Below are 20,773 nucleotides of genomic sequence, written 5' to 3' on the forward strand. Positions count from 1 at the left end.
TGTTTGCTAAAAACTTTTTTTTTTTTATTGTGGATGCAGACATCGCCAACTCACATATATCATTTTTATTTGGAGTATTTTTTTGCCTTGCAGTGCTCCTGAGAAATTCAGAAATGCATTGACTTAAGTTTTATAAAATACAACCCAATACTATAGTTGGGTTATAAATTTCCCCCATTAAGTTATTTCCCTAAAAATCAAGACAATTTATCAATTTTAAGTACAGAAACCTAGAAGTTAAAAAGTAAACACTGGCAAATAATCACAAATGTCAGAACATTAAAAGTGTCTTTACTTTTTCCATAGGAATATATAAAATAAATATCAAGTATAACTGACTTGATATTTACAAAATTAAATTTCTTGATGGAAGACGCTTTAAATACTTTGATATATGAAAAACTTCATTAGCTTTATAAATCAAATTCAAATGCTCTAAGTTTGATACATAATAACTTTCTCTAAGTATTCTCATCCCACCCCTGTCCCTGAGGACACTTTTATATTTTCCACCTAATGTTAAAATAAGTTATTTTGAGAACGTTTTTCTCACTTTTGATAAACCACTGAATGGTTAAAATAAACTGGAGGCTTTATTTGAGGGGATATTTAATATTTTAAGTGGCTTATTTTAAGGAATTAAATTCTTTCCCCTACTTTTTTCTCTTAAATAAATAATGGCAGGAAACTAAAATTCAAACAGCCATATGATACAGAATTGTACTAAATCAAATTCAATGTCTGGCTGGATTTTCTATTATAGTATTAACAGTTGAAAACCATTAGGAATGTTGTGAAAAACTGTGGCAGCTAAAGCAAAATTCAACCACAAATCCTAGTAAGTTTGCAGAAAAGTAAACAGTAAAATTACTGTCGTTAAACTACTGCAGTAAATTATTGTTAGAAATGTCCTATTGCTGACATTAGAATTATATGCCTCATCATTGTATGGCTGGTTACTAAGAAGATTCCTTGAGCAGATGGTTCATCTCTGACACAACTTAGTTTCAGGAAAGTAGATGAGTTATGTCTGGTTTAGATCAACAAACACTTAGTATGCATACCAGTCAGCTATAGTTTCAATGATGATACGACTGAAACATTAGGTACTACAGCTTCAGTTCAAGGTCTCACAATTAAATAGCAGCCATGTAAGGTCATGCTGTATGCCCATAACAGCTTTCAAACTCATGTTAAACTATGGGGTGAAGGGAGATAGGCTGTTTTGAATCGGGAAGGAAATACTTAAGATGTCATAAAAGGCATTTAAAATATGATGACATGCTACTTAAATACCCACTACTTAAATTTTAATTTTCAAATTATAGGAGAAAAACTCTTTGCATTTTCTATTTCTTCAAAATAAAGGATCATGTCTTTTCTTTTTTTTAACTTAGAAATTTTTATTTCAGATGCTCCACACTGAAATGAAACTTCAATGGCAAGCAGCAAATAATTTAGGCCGGTCAGTGAAAGTACGTTTGAAAGGATCCCAAGGGTAATAATTTTATAAGAGAAATAATGGGCAAAGCAGACAGGAGGCAGTTTGGCAGTTCTAATATAGAACTGGATGGCCTCTCCTTAAGTACCCTAAATAAAGAATGGCAATATAAATAAGTTAGCTAAGGAGAGGGGACGTAGTGAAGCAGCAATGTCTCAGTTACTGAATTTCTCAGAAAAACCAGTTTCACCCATCAGCACATAAAGACTTCCAATCTTCTAAATACAGTAGGAAGTATACAGTTAATCACAGCAAAATTTACAAATGATCAAATTTAGCCCTGGCCGGAGCCAGAACTATTTACATATTTGGATTAATATCATTTCCACCTTTCCTTGTTATACAGATGTTTCCATTTTAAAGGCATACTGAAATTTACAAAATTTGCAAAAAAAGGTCTTTAAATATACAACTTCAACAACTAATACAAACATGAACATTCTGATTAAGTTTCATGCCAGGATTTATGACAGGATTATAAAAAATTAAAGAAATACTCCCTTATTCTTAAGTTCCAAACACCAGGTGCTGGTGTTGCTGAAGTAATTCCACTGCCCTTGATGACCATGAAGATGCGAGTGGACAACTCCTGGACATACGGTACCTCTCACATGGACAGCTCAGACAGAGGAAGGAGGGGCCGTGTTTAGCGATATTACTAATTATAGTTCTGTAAATGCACCTGTATGATTTAACACTTACATGACAGTTGTGTGTATAGGTGTGAAAAAACAAGTACTGGTAGTTTTAAGATGATAACTTTAAAAAGATACCTTAGCTCTTAAAACCAAATCATATACCCATAGTATGCACTTGACAATAAAAAGAGAAAGGCCGATACATGCAATAATTTGGATAGATTTCGAAGGGCATTATACTGAGTGAAAAAAGTCAATCTCAAAAAAGGTTACATCGTATAGGATTCCATTTACATAGCACTCTACAGAATGGGAGAACAGTGAGTGGTTGCCACAGGTTAAGGGAGGGGCTAAGGAAGGAGGCGGCTATGACTGTAAAATGGCAGCACGAGGGGTTCTTGGTGTATCTTTTCTGTAGGGGAGTTCACATGGATTTACACATGTGATAACGGTGCATAGAACAAAATACACACATTCCCCCTCAGGACACCTATGTCCTCCCAGGGGCAACCTTGCTCTTGTCCTGTCTACACCAAGTCCTCTATACAGATGATTACTATGTAATCAACTTATAAATTTTCTGCGTGATGCAGCGAAGCCATAGCTATCTATTACTTCTTCCTTTTCTTTTCTTTTTTTCTTTTTTTCTTTGGGGGGTGTGTGTGTAAATCTCATGATTATCTTTAAAAGACAACCACGTATCTCGACTAGCCTAAATTAACTTGAAAATCAGAGAAGAAAATTAAAAGCTGACATACAGCTACTTTTATTTTACTTATTTCCGTAAGTTAAGATTAAAAAATCAAATGTTTCTAGCCTGAATTAGGTTAAATTAGAGAAGGGAAAAAATATATAACAAACACTTCTTCCTGTGACACCTGTAATTTCTAAAAACAATAAGAATATGTTTTATTAAATTTAAAGAAAGTACAACTGCAAACAAATACATGACTTTTTCCAAAAGGCCACTTCGTGATAAAGTACCTACGTTTAGTGTTTCTCTAAAGTGCTGTGCATGTCGTCTCTGGCTTGAGAGTCATCTATTGATTCAAAAGGTCCTTCAACACAACCCCGGCACTGTTGTCAGGCGACACTGGCAAAGGCGTAAACGTGGGCAGCACATCTGAGATGGGCTTCAAAAGGAGGTGCCCAGGCCCACCAGGCCCAAGCCCAGCCGGGTTCACGAGAGGCACAGCCGCAGAGCGGGGGGCCAAGAACGGACTCACGTCTGCTCTTCTCCCAGACCTGGGTTCTGCCGTATCTGAATGACAAAATGTGAATTATTTAGTCTCCTACATGTTATTTATTCAGCACTATACAAGTGTTTTAGGTTCCAAGATTTGAACCCTAAATAAATTTAATTCATATGCTGCTGGGTCCTGGATCCAATGCCCAGGGTCTATGAAATAAAGAAGGACGAGAGAAAGAAATGGGAGAGAGGAAACAGGACAGAAGGATATTTTTGAATGTGTTACTAATACTTCATTAAACTCATTAATGTTGTCATTTTATATTTAAATACAAGTTACATAACTGATAAACTTAATTTACTACTGAAGGGGAACAAAGTTTTGCCTCTTAGGACATTGATTTCTAAGCGGCAATTGACTCAGAAAGGAACTTTGAGCCTCCCCAGCAGGGGCTCTCGGGAAGCTGGACTGTGTGGTAAACAGGAGGACTTGGGCAGGGCCTGCTGGCTAGATGCCCACCATGTGCCAATGTACCTGATTGCTGAGCAAGGATTTTCCTGCCACGGGCGCTCTGGTCTTCCTCAACTACCTGCCCATTCTCACTTCTGACATCTCAGAACCCTGCCCGTCTCCGCTTTCTCTGCTGTCCAAAACTTCATATATATCCAATGCTGCCTGTCTTTGGAATTCTCATGTGTATGTGAGCACCCTGCCCATGTACATATATTAAAAATTTGATTTTCTCCTATTATTTTGTCTGTTAATTTATTAGTCCAGATAAAAGAACTCAGAAGGTGGGAAGAAAAGTATTTTTTTAGCTCCCACACTACAACAAATCCAGGATCAAAAACTAAACTGATCCTGCAACTCCTGGAGCAATCAGAACATCAGGGGCTTTGGAGTCTGATTAGTACAAATCAGCTGGTGCAGGACTTGTAAGGGAATGGAGGAGAGGAGGAAGAGGGAGAGGGGGAACAGACCGAGGGGAGAAGGGGTAAAAGAGAGGGAGAGCCTGCCATAATGAATTTTGGAATCCTCTTTAAGCTGTTATAACCTAGTGTAACAAGAAAAAGTATTTTTAGTCTACATCTGTTAAAATTAAGACTTTTCACTAAATTTGGCAGTCAAAACTTTTATCTGAACAAATAAATTTTACTACTTCCTCTTTCTCTCTAAAAGTTGAAGAAAATATAGCTATTTGTCTAAATGACTAAGCAAGTTTTAAAATTTTCAATATATAAATTATTTAATATCTTTTTCAAAATGTAGTATCTGACATGTGATATAATTATAACATACTATAGAAGCCCGGTGCATGAAATTTGTGCATGGGGGAGGGGGTCCTTCAGTCTGGCCTGCACCCTCTTGCAATCCAGGCCCTCAGGGGATGTCCGACTGCCTGATCACCCCTAACCACTCTGCCTGCCTGCCTGATTGCCCCTAGCCGCCTCTGCCTCAACCCCCGCCACTGCGGCTTCATACAGAAGGATATCCAGAAGGTCATTCAGCTGTCTGGTTTAATTAGCATTATTACGCTTTTATTATTATAGATATGTACCTTTACAATTCCACTAGCAAACATGTTAGTTTGAATTAAAATATAAAGATTTCAGAGGGGAAAAGAGACCTTACGATAAATAATCTTTTTGTAGTTTAGAGGATATATTTAAATTTCAACTCAAGAAATTTTACTGCATGCTAATATAGGAGATATGAATATAAATAAGACCCTTATAAATTAGTGGAATAAAAAATTATGTACACAGCCCTGGCCAGTTTGGCTAGGTGGTTAGAGTGTCAGCCAATTCACCAAAGAACTGCAGATTCAATTCCTGGTCAAGGTCACATACCTCAGCTGCAGGCTCTATCCCTGGGGCCCTGCAGGAGGCAACCAATTGATGTCTGTGTCTGTCTGTCTGTCTCTCTCTCTCCCCCAACCCTGTCCCGTTCTTCCCTTTCATTCTCTCTGAAAATCAATGGAAAAAATATCCTCAGACAAGGATTTAGATAAATATATAAAACACATACTGTGGTACCACCAAACTACTTGCTTCCAGGCACATCTTTCATTATATAAGAATGTTTCATAACATTCTTGGATATCTAAGCCAGTTTATTAAACTACTCTTATAAATATTATTAACATACCAAGGTTGGGGTACTGAGCATAACAGATTTTCACAGGGGAAAAAAATATTTCTCTAACTGTAAACTACACTTCTCTGATTAGAAATAAGTACCATGAGTGCGAAAGGAAAACAGGTGCCCAAACAAAGGCTTACCATTTAATCACCTTTTCCAAGAAGAATAATTCACAGTGGCTTATGCAGAGAAAACAATGATACCAATATTCAAAGGAAAAATATTACATATTTTTTAAATTAATCTAAGCCAATTAAATATCAGGTTACCACAAGAATATATGAAACCAAAATATAATGTCTTATTGGAATTTTAGAAGAAATCACTGCACATTTTCAAAAACATTAAAAATTTAGTTAATACTGCTGTAAAACATCAAAACTTAAACATTTCATTTCTTAAATTGAATAAATAAATATCTGGTTTTACCTTTAAAACTTTCCGGTACATTTATATCTATTTTTCTCCTTCTTGGTGAGTCTAAAGGTTTCATATCATGAACAGAAAGCTTTGGTGGTGGAATAGACGGATGAGATTCTGTTTCTAGAAATTTAACAAAAAGTTCTGAAAAAGACTAAAAAAAAAATATTTTAGTCATATTAGGCCAATATTAAAACTGTATTCGCTTCAACTCAGAAAATATACCAGTATTCTAATTAAATATTAAAAACTAACCATGCCATCTGAATCATCTATCTATCTATCTATCTATCTATCTATCTATCTATCTATCTAAAAGCCTAAGTAACTAGCCAACCGGCTGGTAGCTATGCTGCACAATGATTATCGGGGGCAGATGCTCAACGCAGAAGCTGCTGAGTGACAGCAACTTTGCAGAGGGCCCTCTCGCACTCTGGGAACCTTAGGGGGGATGTCGGACTGCCTGGTTTGGCCCTATCTCCGAAAGCCAGGCCGAGGTACCCCACCTGCCAGAGGGACCCCGCTCACTCCCCTGATGCCTTTCAAGCCCCAGAGCCACTCTAAGAGCAGACAGCCAGGGAGGGACTGCAGGAGGTTCGCTCCAGGGCCTGTCCGGCCCATCTTACGCAGTCCCACCCCACTGACCACCTTCTAATTAATTTCCTTTCAATGTGCACAAATCCGTGCACTGGGCCTCTAGTTTCTTTATAAGCTTTATGAATAATTAAAATGCTAGCACTTTTAACCCCCTGGCAATGAGCAAGGAGACACCTGATTGGTGGTATTGCTCTTATATCGATCAGGGGCAAGGCAGATGTACAATCCTTAGTTCATCCTAGCTTGATGCCTGTATCAGTGGCCAGAATTGTTTCATGCCTGAGACACATAAAATTATAATTCCTAGTTCTTGGAGGGGAAAAGATTAAAAAAAAAAAACTGGTCTCATAACAAGTAGATTATTAATATTAACTGAGGCTTAGGAGGGAATGTAGTTTTAAAATGTTTGTGGAGACATTGTAATTAGTCTAGTAACTTCCAGATAATAGTAAGTAGATAGTTCCAGCACAACTCCATTAAGAGTGAACATGTCACCTAACAGTTTTTGTGGCAGTTGTGCAAATGGATATATGTCATTCTGCACATAAAACTGGATGCTATGAGAATAATAAGTGGATCACTATTGACTTAGTGAAAGTTGGGTGGAGGTTTAGTATGGTAATATTGTAATTATTTCAGAGGGCGGTTACTGTGAATCATATATTCCCAGGAGCCAGAATGTGTTCAAATCCTGAGTCTCTGCCATTTAACTGTCAGTGTAGTCTTAGATGCATTTAAGCGGCCTGCTTCTCACCTGAAAAGTGAGTTTCAGTGATGGTGCATATGAGTTGTTGGGAAAAATAAAACACGAGAAGTACTTAAAATGGGGCCTGGCATTGGTAGCCAATAACATATATGTGAGCAATTATCTTCTCCTGGGTTCAGGAAAAAAAGTGCTAGCACTTCGGTGACAGAGGTATCAAGTAAAAACTTTAACGTAATAATTTCTGATGACAACACTTCACGAACCTATGGTTAGAATTAGTCACCTGTTAGCACTTAAATTTCTTAAATAATTTCAATAACTTTACATACACAGGCAAACTTGTATTGACAGAAAACAAATATTAAACTCATTCTTCTAAAGTAATACACAATCAGTGAATATACAAAAGCTCACCAGTAACTTTATTAGATTAAAATCATGCAGTGTAGACCTTTCCTTTAAACTTTAGGCCACCCCATTTAAAACAGGGCTTTATCTTTATCAAGTTGTGGGTAGATCACCTATCCTCAGTTTCTCTTCATTAAAAAAAAAGAGAGAAATAAACTCCACATTCTATCTCACAGTGTTAGGCCATTCAATCAGCCCACTATGTAACAGGCACTATTTTTCATGTTTATTAACTATCTGCCTCCTCCAACAAGAGGAAGTTCGGCGAGGGAGGCACTGTATCTGGTGTGCTGCTGCATGCCCAATGCTTAGCATTCTCAATGCTTACAATAGTTGGGTACACAGCAGGTGCTCAGTAAGTACTCATTGACTCAATGACTAAGTAAAATCTCATAATTTAGTAGTAAGACAAATGACTGTATGCTTATAGCACTATGATTAAATACAAATAAAGGAATAATACTATGAAAAATAAAAATGCTATATAAATAATAAGATATTAAAATAAAACCTATATGTAGTAAACTTATTATACCTGGCTTATTATCCTTAAGCTAGTTACATCTCTGGATCTCAGTTTCTAGAACTTCAAAATAAAAGGGCTGTATAAAATCACCTAAAAGAGAAATCTGATTCTTGCCAATGAATGTGAGGTACTATCATGTGACTATTCATATTCAGCAAAAATAAAGTCAGCTCTTACACTATTAAACACAGATTGCTGATTTGGTCTCAGAGGTGTGTTGGGGACACTTTTTGATCCTCCTCCAAGCCACCCAGTCATCCATCTGGTAACTCCACCCTGATCTTCATTCAACAACTGAAAAATTATTTTAAAACAGAAAAGTGTTATCAGTACAAGAAAAGAAAAAATAACCATATTTCAAATCCAATTCTTAGCAATTCTTAGTGAGAGAGGCTACAAATACAATGAAATCTTGAATAAAAGTTGAGAACTATCAAAATTTCAGGAGAAGAGGGGTGGCATATAAGTTATAAAATATTTAAACTGATATTATACAAATTGCACAAGTCCACACCTTTACTGTAGTATGAAATTATTCCATTTTCAAATTATTGAGAAAATTGTATTCAGGAAAAGTTATATAATATACAGTAAAAGAAAACTTTATATGATGCCACTACTTTAGTTAGAAATGTATTCAGAAAGGTTTTTATTATTCAGTTACCTGCTCCATATCCTCCTTTTTGATACCCAGAATGCTTCCCATTAATCTTAACACTTCATGACGCTGGTTCTTTGGTGTGTGGAAATGTCCAATGAAGAGGTTTCTCATTAGGATTCTATGAAAATGAAGGCAGAAACAGCTCAAGGTAACTCTACAAGCTCTCCCCAATATTTAGTGTACCGAAATAATAAATATGTGCTAAGCATATAAATACTTAGACTTAAATAATACTTAATTATAAAAAGCATTACCCATATTTTCTGGCGTATAAGACGACCCCCTAATTTTACAGTTAAAACATAGGTTTAGGCCTATATTCGCTGTATAAGACTACCCTTCCCCCCCCCCCCCCCCCCCCCCCCCCACTTCAAAGAAAGGACTTACTTTGCCGTCAAGATCTGCAGGTAATTTTTGTGCAATTTTGGTCTTTTGCCCCTGATTTTCGGTCGACTTTTTTTCGTTTCAAAAGTCGTCTTATACACCGGAAAATGCGGTAAGCATATTTTAAAGTAACACTTAAAAAATTTTGATGTGTCTAATTAAGAATATTTCAAACAACCCAAAATTATACCCAGAAAACATAACTTATTATGAAACCACTTCCTTCAACAAATCAATCAACTGAGATGGTGACCATTAGTAATACTCAGTGCCTAGCTGCATTGAAGTCAACCTTAAGGAGACACTTCAAATTTTCCCACCCCACCTTAAATGGTGATGACAGTTCACATGCTTCATGGCTATGTTTATATTTCCCCATTCACACTTATTAAAAATTTGCTAATAACATGGAAATATTTAAAATTTTAATGATGTACTACATATATACTTAGATTTGAGATCTAATACATTTGAGCAAAATATGCTCATTTAAGAACAGTAAAAAGAGCATAAAAGCCCTGACCGGTGTGGCTCAGAGTGTCGTCTCATGCACCAAAAGATTGCATGAGACGATTTTTAGTCAGGGCATATGCTCAGGTTTCAGGCTCAATCCCCAGGAGAGGGTGTGCAGGAGGCAGCTATCAATGTTTCTCTTTCTCTCTTCCTCTCCCTTCCTCTATTTAAAAGAATGGTAAGAATAAACTTTTTATTTTCTAAGTATGGTATTGTTTTAACTTTTCCATATAGTTTTAAGAAAAAGAATTTGAGCTGGAAAAACCTATTTAGAAGCCAAGAGAAGTCCAGTCAGCATGGCTCAGTGGTTGAGCATCAACCTATGAACCAGGAAGTCATGGTTTGATTCATGGTCAGAGCACATGCCCAGGTTACACTCTCAATCCCCAGTGAGGGGCATGCAGGAGGCAGCCAATTGATGTTTCTCATTGATATTTCTCTCTCTCTCTCTTAAATCAATAAAAACATATCCTAAGAAAAAGAAATAAAAGCCAAAAGAAAAAAAACTACTTTACTGTCTCATTAAAACTACATATATCTCATCATTGTATAAGAAAAAGAAGATTTTTAAAAAAACCCAATCCTATCTAATAAAGAGGGAATATGTAAATTGATGCCACAAGATGGCGGCACCCAGTCCTTTCAGCCCTGCCAGAGGGAGTGGGTGGTGGCATGTGCCGGTGTGGCCGGACCTGCCCTCAGTCCCCCAGCCGCCCAGGGCTGGCCCAAGGCAGAGGCAAGCCTGGGATGTCGGCTGCCCAGCTGACGCCCCAGGCACAGGCAAGCCTCAGATGTCAGCTGCCCAGCCGCACAGGACCGCCCAAGGCTCAGGTAAACCAGGGCAGGCTGAGGTTTGTGCTGTGGATTGTGCTGCCAGCAGTGGCAGCAGCAGGTGGGGGTGTCACCTTCCCTACTGCCGCCTTCCCCTGATTGTCGGGTCACCTCCCACCCGAGGGCTCCCGGACTGTGAGAGGGGACAGGCCAGGCTGAGGGACCACCTCCTCCAGTGCTGGGCCTCTAGTTACATATACACATCTACATGTAGAAGTTTTACCATAAAAGGAGTCTTCATAAAATACGTAAAAGTAAAAAGAAAGAGCATACTTGTCTACTTTTCCTTCTGTGCTGTTTACTAAGTTCATCAATTTTTTTTGTACATCATCCAGCATTTCTTGTCGGAGCTCATCTGTTTTAAAACATGAATAAAGATAGTCATTAACTGATTAAAACAATCTGGGTGAATATGTAATGAGATTTAGGACATCTTTGTTGTGAATTCTGAATGTACGTACTTATTCAATGTACGTACTTCCATTTCATCTCTTCTTTGGTTTAGTGGATTAGGTTGGCTGGTACACAATCTACCTGGAAGCTAGGGTATGAATTTGCTCACACAGTTTACCCCCAATAAAATAATCAATTCTTTAGCAGAAAATATAAAAATCAAAGAAAATGATTTTCCTTCGCTTCGGAAGGAAATAGCAAAGAAGAGATTCCCCCCACTGCTTCCTTGCAGGAAACATTTCCAAGCCCTCATTAATGGGAAGAAATGGAAAGGACAATTTTAGATTTTCCTTTTTCCATTTTCCTGGCTAGACTCAACTTTTCACGAGCTACAAAAAGTATCTAACAAAACTAAGGCCACTGCTCTGGATGTCGCTCATAGGGCAAATTCTGTAAAAAAATTGCAAAATACAATTTATATCACTGGTTCTAACATACTAATCAAGATACTATAATTTATGACTGACTCAGAAGGATGTTTGGACTCTTTTATTTTCAAATTCTTACTTTAAAAGAAAGCAGAATCTGTAAAATGTTGGTGGAATAGTTCAAATTTGAGCAGTATTAAAAGCAAAGTCTAGAATTTCAACAGGAAACAATACTCTGTTCATAAATCCAACCATGCCATAGGGCCAAGAATTCCTAGACTAAGGAGCTCTCAGCCAAACCCATGGAGTTTTCACCTATTACCTCAGAAATGAACAGTCTGAGCTGAAGGAGATGCTTATTAACCTCAAGCTACATTACACATTTCATTCCGAAAGAAATGAAGACTGCTCTGCCTCAGAGCTCCATTTTTCAAATTAAGAGACACATCCACACACTACACTCTGACCCCTTTCCACAAACCTACTCTGACTTATGCTGCATTTTCCTAGTAGTAGCTGGATACAAGTTCCCTTACCAGAGATACGACTTGCAAATATTTTCTCCCCCTCTGTGGGCTGTCTTGTCATTTCACTTTCTTGATGGTGTCTTGAAGTACAAAAGTTTTTAGTTTTGCTGAATTCCCAACTTTTTTTTTGTTGCTTGTGCTTTCCATGTCAGAGTGAAGAAACTGTTGCCTGACTCAATGTCACAAAGATTTAGTACTGTTTTTTTTTTTTTTTTTTTCCTAAGACTTTCACAGTTTTAACTCTAAAATGTATGTCTATGACCCATTTTGAGTTATTTTTGTGCATGGTGTAAGGTAGTTGTCCAACTTTGTTCTTATGTATGTGGAAATCCAGTTGTCCTGGTACCATATGTTGAAAACTATTATTTTGGCACTCCTGTTGAAAATTTATTGACTATAAAAGTATGGTTATAGACCAGGAGGTCACAATTCGATTCCTAGTCAGGGCACATATGCCCAGGCCCAGGCCCAGGCTCAGGCTGTCTTCAGTGTGGAATGTGCAAGAGGCAGCCAATCAATGATTCTCTCTCATCATTGATGTTTTTATCTCTCTCTTCCTCTCTGAAATCAGTAACATATATATAAAGTATGGCTTATTCTGGACTTTTAATGCCCACTGCAAGACTTCTGTACATGATTTTTTTGTCTGCCTGAAAAGCTCTTCTCCATTGGCACTACCTATTAACCCCCTAGCCACTCTGCACATCTTAGTTCCTAGGTCGATTCCTCAAACAAGTTTCCTCTGAACCTACAGATTGAGCCAAGTCCATTTGCTTTCTGTTTTTTGTGTTTTTTTTTAATTTTATTTTTTTAATTTTTAATTTTTTTTTTAATATTCCATTGTCCAGGTGTTCCACAGTTTATCCATTCACCTACTGAAGGATATCTTTTTTTAAAATTATTTTTTCTATTAAATTATCATCTGTGTACATATTTTACCATTGCCCCCCCCCCTCCCCCCCCCCCATACATACCCACCCTCCCCAGAGTTTTGTGTCCATTGGTTGTACTTATATGCATGTATACAAGTCCTTCGGTTGATCTCTTATCTCTGCTTTCTGTTTTCATCTGTTAGGACAATGACTAAAATTCAGACTTACATATAGTACTAAATATATATAGAAAATATCCAGTTTAACTGTTTGCAATGCCTTATGGGTTTTCTAAATTGCCAAAATCTAAATTGCAAAATGTAGTAATTCATATAATAGGCTAACTTTACCAAAATAGAGATGGTTGCCATAATCATATTATAAAAGTGAGGCTTGTGTTTGGAAAATTTATTATAGTTTTCTTTCTTTCCAGTAAGAAATTTAATCTTGGAGGGGATGGGGGGTGGGGGGGGGATGGGGGGGGAGAGAGAGAGAGAGAGAGAGAGAGAGAGAGAACGAACACAAGACTGCTATTAAAGTTGGAGCCAGTAAAGACATTTTAGATTATTAATGTGCACATATATACTATGAACACATGGTGTTCTTTGGGCTTTTCTAGTACTACATTCTGAATATAAATAGAACTCGCAACTAGTCAGAGGAAAAATAGCAAGTAACTTAACCATTGTGAATTAACCATTCCGCTCACGAGCTAAAGTCAGACCAGAGTCAAGATGGGCAGTCTTTGCTTTCTCTCCTTCCCAAGGTGAAGAGAGACAGTAGAGAAAAGATCAAACTTCTCCTGACCCTACCCTTCCTTCCTCTCCAGGATTCCCTTCTCCTATCTACTTTCTTTTAATATTTAATAATTTTTATATTGATTACATATCAAAATGATATTCCTGACATATTGGGTTATATAAAATATAGTACTAAAATTAATTACCTTTTTAATGTGGTTACTAAGAAATTTAAAATTATACATGTGGCTTGCATTATTTTTGGACAGCACTGCTTTGGAGCATAACCAGGATATAACCACTATCCATACTGTAACTTATTTAAATAGAAACAATAAAACTGTATGATAGACATATTCAGAGTAAAATTCATAAAGCAAAGAGCTGATTCTGATAAAAATGATTTTACTAAGGTAAATTAGAAAAATATAACTTTGCTCTATGAAAAACTGATCAAGAAATTTTTCTTAAGAGTTTGTCAATATTTTTTTCTTAATGAAAATTCATTAATATTTATATAAAATTGATAAGAGTAGGTGTTCTGAAATATAGGGTCAAAACGTCCTTAAGGCCAAAATATCAAGGTAAACATTTCTTACACTCACTATCAGAATCCAAGCTAGCCCTGAGCTAATGTGACAGAGAACTGGTAATTGCACCTCCCTGTAGGCATGCGCGGGGCTGTTTCAAATCTAAGCAGTAGTTTAAATGTGTTCTGATATTTGAGTCCAGATAAAAACTTCAGAATTTGGGGGAAGAAGTTGGAAGGCTGGTATGAACTAGGAAAGGTTTAGAAAAGCAGAGACTTCAGGGTCCCTACAGACTGTCTTTCTCTCCAGGCATCCTGCTCTCCTCCCATCAGAGATTCTGAATATTTCTCCACAAAAACTGAACACTAATTCAAACCACAATTTGAAATCAGAACTGTATTTATATAGGCAGGCAAAACATGGTTATTCAGAAATGTGTTTTTAGCCAAATACAATATCCCCATGAAATAATCTAACATGCCAAAAAAATACTTTGAAATTTAAAAAGAGAGAGAGAGAAAGAGAAGACAGTAGGTACACTTTAAGGTTGAGCAATAGTCTAGTTTTAGTCTAAGATTTAATTAGTTTAGGGGAGAATTACTCTGAAAAAATGACATCCTAAGACCTGCCACATCAGAGCCTCTTCTCCATAATGCCTAGAGATGGCACCAGGACCTTCACCACTTGATTTAATCAAAACTAAACACAAAATGCAATTGACTACAAAAGATTAGTACATCATAACTTTACATTTTACTTATGATTAGTAACACTGCACTGTAAAACCATCTTCAGAGAACATCATAAAATTAAGTCACAAAGTCATTTGGCTACTTCTTGACTAAGCTCTCTTGGACTAGACTTAAGCCAATGTAAACAGTCACTTGACTTGAAAGAGAATGGTGGCTGGAGAAGGACTTGAGAATCAGACCTGCATATGAATTATGGTTCTGTCATAAGACTTGGGTATGAATCATGGTTCTGTCACCAGGGTCAATTTGTTGCCTATTTTATAAAAAGAGCATGTTTATCTCCAAGGATTTTTAGAGAGTCTGAGTGATTAAATGTGACTTTTCTAAACAGAAAAGTACTATATAAAGCATAAGTACTCATTCATCTGATTTCGTAAAATATCATCTCTCAATCTAGCCCTAAACAATATCAATAATATGTATCACTTTGGTTAACATTAACATTGATATTTTCCCTCCATTTTGCCTTGTCATCTTTACAAACCAAGGCAAAGGAACCAAAAGAAGGAAGAAAAAATATTAAAAAAAGATTATTCTACCTATGGATATTTTAGTAAATAAACTGGGTCTTGTGTCTTACTTGCACTGGTTACCTAAAAAAGAAATTTAAATTTAATAAATTAAAGCTGATATAAGAAAATTCACCTCTTCATTTAATTAAATTAATCAAAGCAAAAGCTAGCAATTAGATGCTTTCTTATCACAGAATTTCAACTTATACTAGATCATTTTCATTAGAGCACCAAATAATATTTTTAAAAGCTTGGCCAGAGTGGCTCAGTTTTTTGGAGCGTCAATCCCATGCACTGAAAGGCAGATGGTTTGATTCCTTGCAGGGGCACCCACTTGGGTTGTGGGTTCAATCCTCAGTAGGGGTATATACAGAGAGCAACTGATTGATGTTTCTCTCCCTTTCCCCCAACACCTCTCTCTAAAGCATTTCCTCCAGTGAGGATTAAAAAAAAATTAAAGGGCATTTTATAATTTATTTATACCTGAAGACAGTTTGCTTTGTCTTTTAATTCAATCCTTTCAACATATCTGACAGAATTTTAAGGGGTAGAATACATGCTGAATATTTTCTTGTTCCATAATTATAATTATTACTAACTGAAATAGCAAAGTTGAGGTCTACTGGATTATTTGTACAGTTAAATTAGAGTTACTATGTGCATTTGAAAGATATTTTATATAAATATTTAATGTGACCAGATTAAATTTATTCTCTCTACAATCTTTCAGCATGAAATCTGATATTTTGTACAGCACTTTCCATATCAAAACATTTTGTTTAAATGTGAGTCAAATTATATTTAATTTATAAAGCTTTACACAGTCCAGCTAAGTCCCCGACAAAGGAAGGCAATTTTGTAAAAAAAATTTTAAAAAGTAAAGTCATTATAATAATCTTGCCACTTACTGAATATCATTCTCACTATAGAAAACATACCAATGACAAAGGCTTTCTAAGCTGCAAACTGGACCTCACCTCATTCCTGAAAGCTCCCTGTTGCAAATCAGTACAGAGTAACTCTGATCCCAAAAGGTATCTTCAGCCAACACAGGGTTTTTAGAAAAAATTGAATTAGGTGTCACAATAAAAAAAATGAAATATTTCACATTAAAGACTATATGTCCAGTGTTTCTTGAAAGAGCTGAAGATCTACCAACACTGGGCCCACATTCCTGCATGGCAACAGCTGAGTGGAGATGAGCATTTTCTGCCCCCCTCTAAGAAACTCTCCAATTCACCATAGTCTCCACTCAGTCCTAATTGATCTTTCATGTTATAATTTGGGCCTCAGTTTACAATTTGTGTTTGTGATTCACACTTATGATTATTTCTTCACATAGCAACCCACTTCCACCTTTGTCCACTAGCGCGCACGCGCACACACACACACACACACACACACACACTCCTTTAGTCATTACTAGTTCACCAGACCTTCAGCCAGTTTTCAGATCATGTCACATAGCTTCACATGAATTCCTCCCTCTGTCTAGAATGTTCTTCCCCCATTCTAGCAAGCTTGGCTCAGTGGATAGAGCGTTGGCCTGGGGACTGAAAGGTCACAGGTTCAATTCCAGTCAAGGGCATATACCTGGGTTGTGGGCTCAATCCCCAGTAGGGGGCATGCAGGAGGCAGATGATCAAAGATTCTCTCTCATAAAAACATCAATGATCACTGATGTTTCTATCTCTCTCCATTCCTCTCTGAAATCAATAAAAACATATATATATATATATATATATATATATATATATATATATATATATATATATATATGAATGTTCTTTCCCAACTTGCTGTTGGCTTAGCTGTGCCTATTCATCATTCAAGTGAGGTCAAGTATACCTTTCCTACTCTTCCATACCACGTCTACCAAGTAGAATGGATTTCTCATTCCTTTGTAAACAATTTGTTGCCTGTATATGATTACATGTAGCTTTCCCCTTCTTGCCTGACAGTAAACTTTCTAAAGGTAGGACCCTTGTCCCTTATCTTTGTATCTCTAGTGCCTATTTTAGTGCTTGGTACACAACAGAAAACAATGAGTTTTTCATGAATAAATGAGTGATTTTTCTGTGTGAAGGGAGACTAGCTGGGAATAACAGAACACTGGACAAAAGGAATAAATGATTTATGTTCTGAATTATGCATCCATATGAGAGAAAATATACAAAATGTTAATTCAAAACACTCATCTCTACATAACTAATTTTCCCCTTTATATTTATAAGAATTAATAAAACACACATGTAAAATATAACCATTAAATTGAAAAGGACTGAATTATTTACTGATATAAACTTTTTTCACAACTAAAATTTTGGCATTGTGTAGTGTATACCCAGATGTTTATATCGTCATAAATTACTTTTTTAACCATTTATGGCAATTCAGAAAACTGCATCTGGTATTTCTTATATGTTTCCTCTAAAATCACCACTTCTGCCAAAAACATCTATAAAGAAATCCCTCAAAAGGTTTGGGTAACAAAGCGTCTGGGAATGTATTTGGCTTATGTTCAACAGGACATTATATGTTTTCTTATATAAATCATGTCCTGGAAAATGGAATGTCTTTATTTAAAATAAAAACTCTGCCATCCAGCACCCAAAACGTAGTTCCATAAAAAATACTGTAAACTTCTCTTATATTTGTAGTTTTAACTCATGTTTTTATACTTCATTCTATAGCAGGTTTACTGGGTCTCATTTTTACATTCTAGATTTTCTTTAAAAACAAAACAAAACACACTAAGGCAATTTTCCATTCTCAACTCATAAAAGACTTTTTTTTAAAAGCAGTGACCAAACATTCCCTAAAACAACAACAACAACAAAAACAACTACCAGTAATGGAGCCCTTTAAAATAAGGGTATAAACTAGCAGACAGGCTAAAAGATTTTCCCAAAGCTAGAATCTAAACTTGCACTGTTTATGAAAACTTATTTTTCTTTGTGTACCACAAAATTCACCACCATTTTGAATAATAGTTATTAAAACAAAAACTATTTTGTTCTTTCCATTTCAAATTTATTCCATCTTCTTCATTTCAGCAGAGATTTATTTTAAGAATGATGGTACAGAACAAGATGTGAAAGAAGAAAAAGAAAAACATCCAAGCTGGCTATAGACACAGCAAGATAACACTTCTTTCAATGGTTCCACTGTAGTCTACCGTGCTTCCCCAAAAATAAGACATCCTCCGAAAATAAGACCTACTTAGAAGTTTCCTTCTGAGTGAAATATAAGGCATCCTCCCGAAATTAAGGCCCCCCCAGGCTAAACATGAGAGATTTGGTCCACTGATTCTGAAAGAAATGGGGTCACAAGAAATTCACCAGGAAATTCAGGAATTGGATTGTTATGATGTCCCAGAAGATGATGACATGATTGTCACTGAATAAATGAATAAATTCTTGATACTGTAGGATTCACAGTTTATCTGGTTTGTGTTGACAACTACCGTACTACCATACCGTATACAGGTAATAAATTTCCTTTATTTTCATTTAACAATAAATGTGCACCGTATTCTTCTTCATGGAAAAATAAGACATCCCCTGAAAATAAGACCTAGCGCATCTTTGGGAGCAAAAATTAATATAATACACTGTCTTATTTTCGGGGAAACAGGGTAGGTTTACATAGGTGTGTGTTTTCTCATGAATAACAATTTCATGGAAATTATGAACTCTGATCAACTCAGAAGAATTAATGAGTGGTACTGACCTATCTGTTTCATTAAAAAAAAAATCAATAAAAAATAGGGTGACATGTGAATTAAGTCTTTGGAACTATATTGAAAAAGAACACTTTCAGCCCTAGCCAGTTTGGCTCAGTGGATAAGAGCACTGATCCCCAGGTTCAATTCTGGTCAAAAGTATGTACCTTGGTTGCAGGCTTGATCCCTGCCCCATTTAGGGGCATGTGTGGGAGGCAACCAATTGATGTGTCTCTCACGTCAATGTTTCTCTCTGTTTCTCTCCTCTCTTCGAATGGAAAAATATCCTTGGGTGATGATTAACAAAAAAAAAAAAAGGGGGGGGGGAGGAAAGAAGTGAGGGAGGGAGGGAGGGAAATAGAGAGAGAAGGAGGAAGGGAAAAAATAATAGAAAAAGAATATTTTCTGGCAAAATGTTGCAAGAATAACTTCTAAAAGGAAGGAATGCACTAATTCTTCGACAAGCCAACAATATCTATTAAAGTACAGCAGCACCTCTATCATCTTAGGATTTTCTTTTATTGTTACTTTCTCTTAGGAGGTAGGGGATGAGAGAGAAGTTTGCACACTGTCAAGGTGAAAGTCCTGGAAGGGTTTGGGGCTCTGCTCAAGCTCCTTCCCATGGAATATTCCTGCCCCTTAATGGGGTTCTCTAGGAACTAAATATGCACTGTCTGAAGAACACTGTTGTACACCATTGTCTGAAATTATGAACCTATGATGTACCTGTGCTCTGTCACTTCCTTGAAAAAAGGAATCCTATCTAGTTTCTCACACAGCATCAAAAATGAAGCCAAGTAGTTGGTTGTCATTAAGTATTTAATGCCTGATAAGGCATCTTCATACTTTCCACCCAGAGCCTAAACTCACAAGCACAGTTACACGTACATGGCACTAACAATTACGTATTCTAAGAATAATAGAAATCATCAACAATTACTGTTTTAATCCTGGTATTATATACAATAGCTCCCTTTTCATGTTCAACAAGACTTAATCATCTCATTTCTGGTAGCAATGACATAATCAGCATTTTGAATAAAATATCACTTTTTAAAATAAGTTTCCTAATATTGTTTAAATGTTGAAACTGCATATCAACTAATCATCAGTCAACATACGCTTAGAAATAAAACAATACTTTGCCTCTACGATTCAAGTCTCTATGTACCTTCTTGCAACAAAAGCCAATCTGTCCTTTTCAAACTTGTTTCTCCTGGCAAATATTTTTGCTGTCTGGCCAAGTTTTGTGTTAAAAATAAAGTACAGTATTACAACATCAATCAACATTTAAAGTACTTAATGATCTGTGAAAGAAAATATACAATGATTCTTTTGAAACAACCAAGCCAATCAAAGTTTTATTTATATTATCAAATCAAGAGTGTAGCTTTGAGAAAATAAAATCACATTTGGGTTTAGAGATATAAAAGCAATATCAAGTACTTAGGTAATAAAAGAAAACAGAATGTTAAGAACAGTGTAAATGGCAAGAATAGCTTAAAGGCATAAGAGAACTCTCTCTACCCCCTACTTCCTGTCTATGCAGTACTGGCCTTTTGCCTGCCTTTCAAATATCAGTTGTATAAGCATAATTAGGGCTTTTTCTACAGCTAATATTGACTCCACAAAGTAAGTCCAAAGGTACTATACATTTACAATGAATATTAATTGTAAATTTTTTACATGAATAGGGACCTAGGCCACTTAAGTCTTGTCATTTATAACCAAAATTTGAAAATCTACTACTGAGAGCTTAAATGGATGCCTAAGTACTA

General features: G+C 36.2%; 1 protein-coding gene across 2 annotated transcripts in view; it reads right to left on the reverse strand.

Annotated features, from left to right (window-relative positions):
• Positions 1 to 20,773, reverse strand: part of TRIP11 (thyroid hormone receptor interactor 11) — a 63,785-nt gene continuing 43,012 nt past the window's right edge. For both annotated transcript variants that reach the window (XM_084883794.1, XM_084883793.1), the window contains exons 17-21: positions 10,791 to 10,872; positions 8,793 to 8,907; positions 8,306 to 8,422; positions 5,901 to 6,045; positions 1 to 3,400 (exon numbers count right to left, since the gene is read on the reverse strand). In XM_084883794.1, coding sequence (XP_084739920.1) covers positions 3,180 to 3,400; positions 5,901 to 6,045; positions 8,306 to 8,422; positions 8,793 to 8,907; positions 10,791 to 10,872 — 680 coding nt within the window. In that variant the 3' untranslated portion in view covers positions 1 to 3,179. The remainder of the gene's footprint in view (positions 3,401 to 5,900; positions 6,046 to 8,305; positions 8,423 to 8,792; positions 8,908 to 10,790; positions 10,873 to 20,773) is intronic.

Source organism: Pipistrellus hanaki (assembly GCF_964339955.1).
Source record: "Pipistrellus hanaki genome assembly, chromosome: 1".
Taxonomy (NCBI): domain Eukaryota; kingdom Metazoa; phylum Chordata; class Mammalia; order Chiroptera; family Vespertilionidae; genus Pipistrellus; species Pipistrellus hanaki.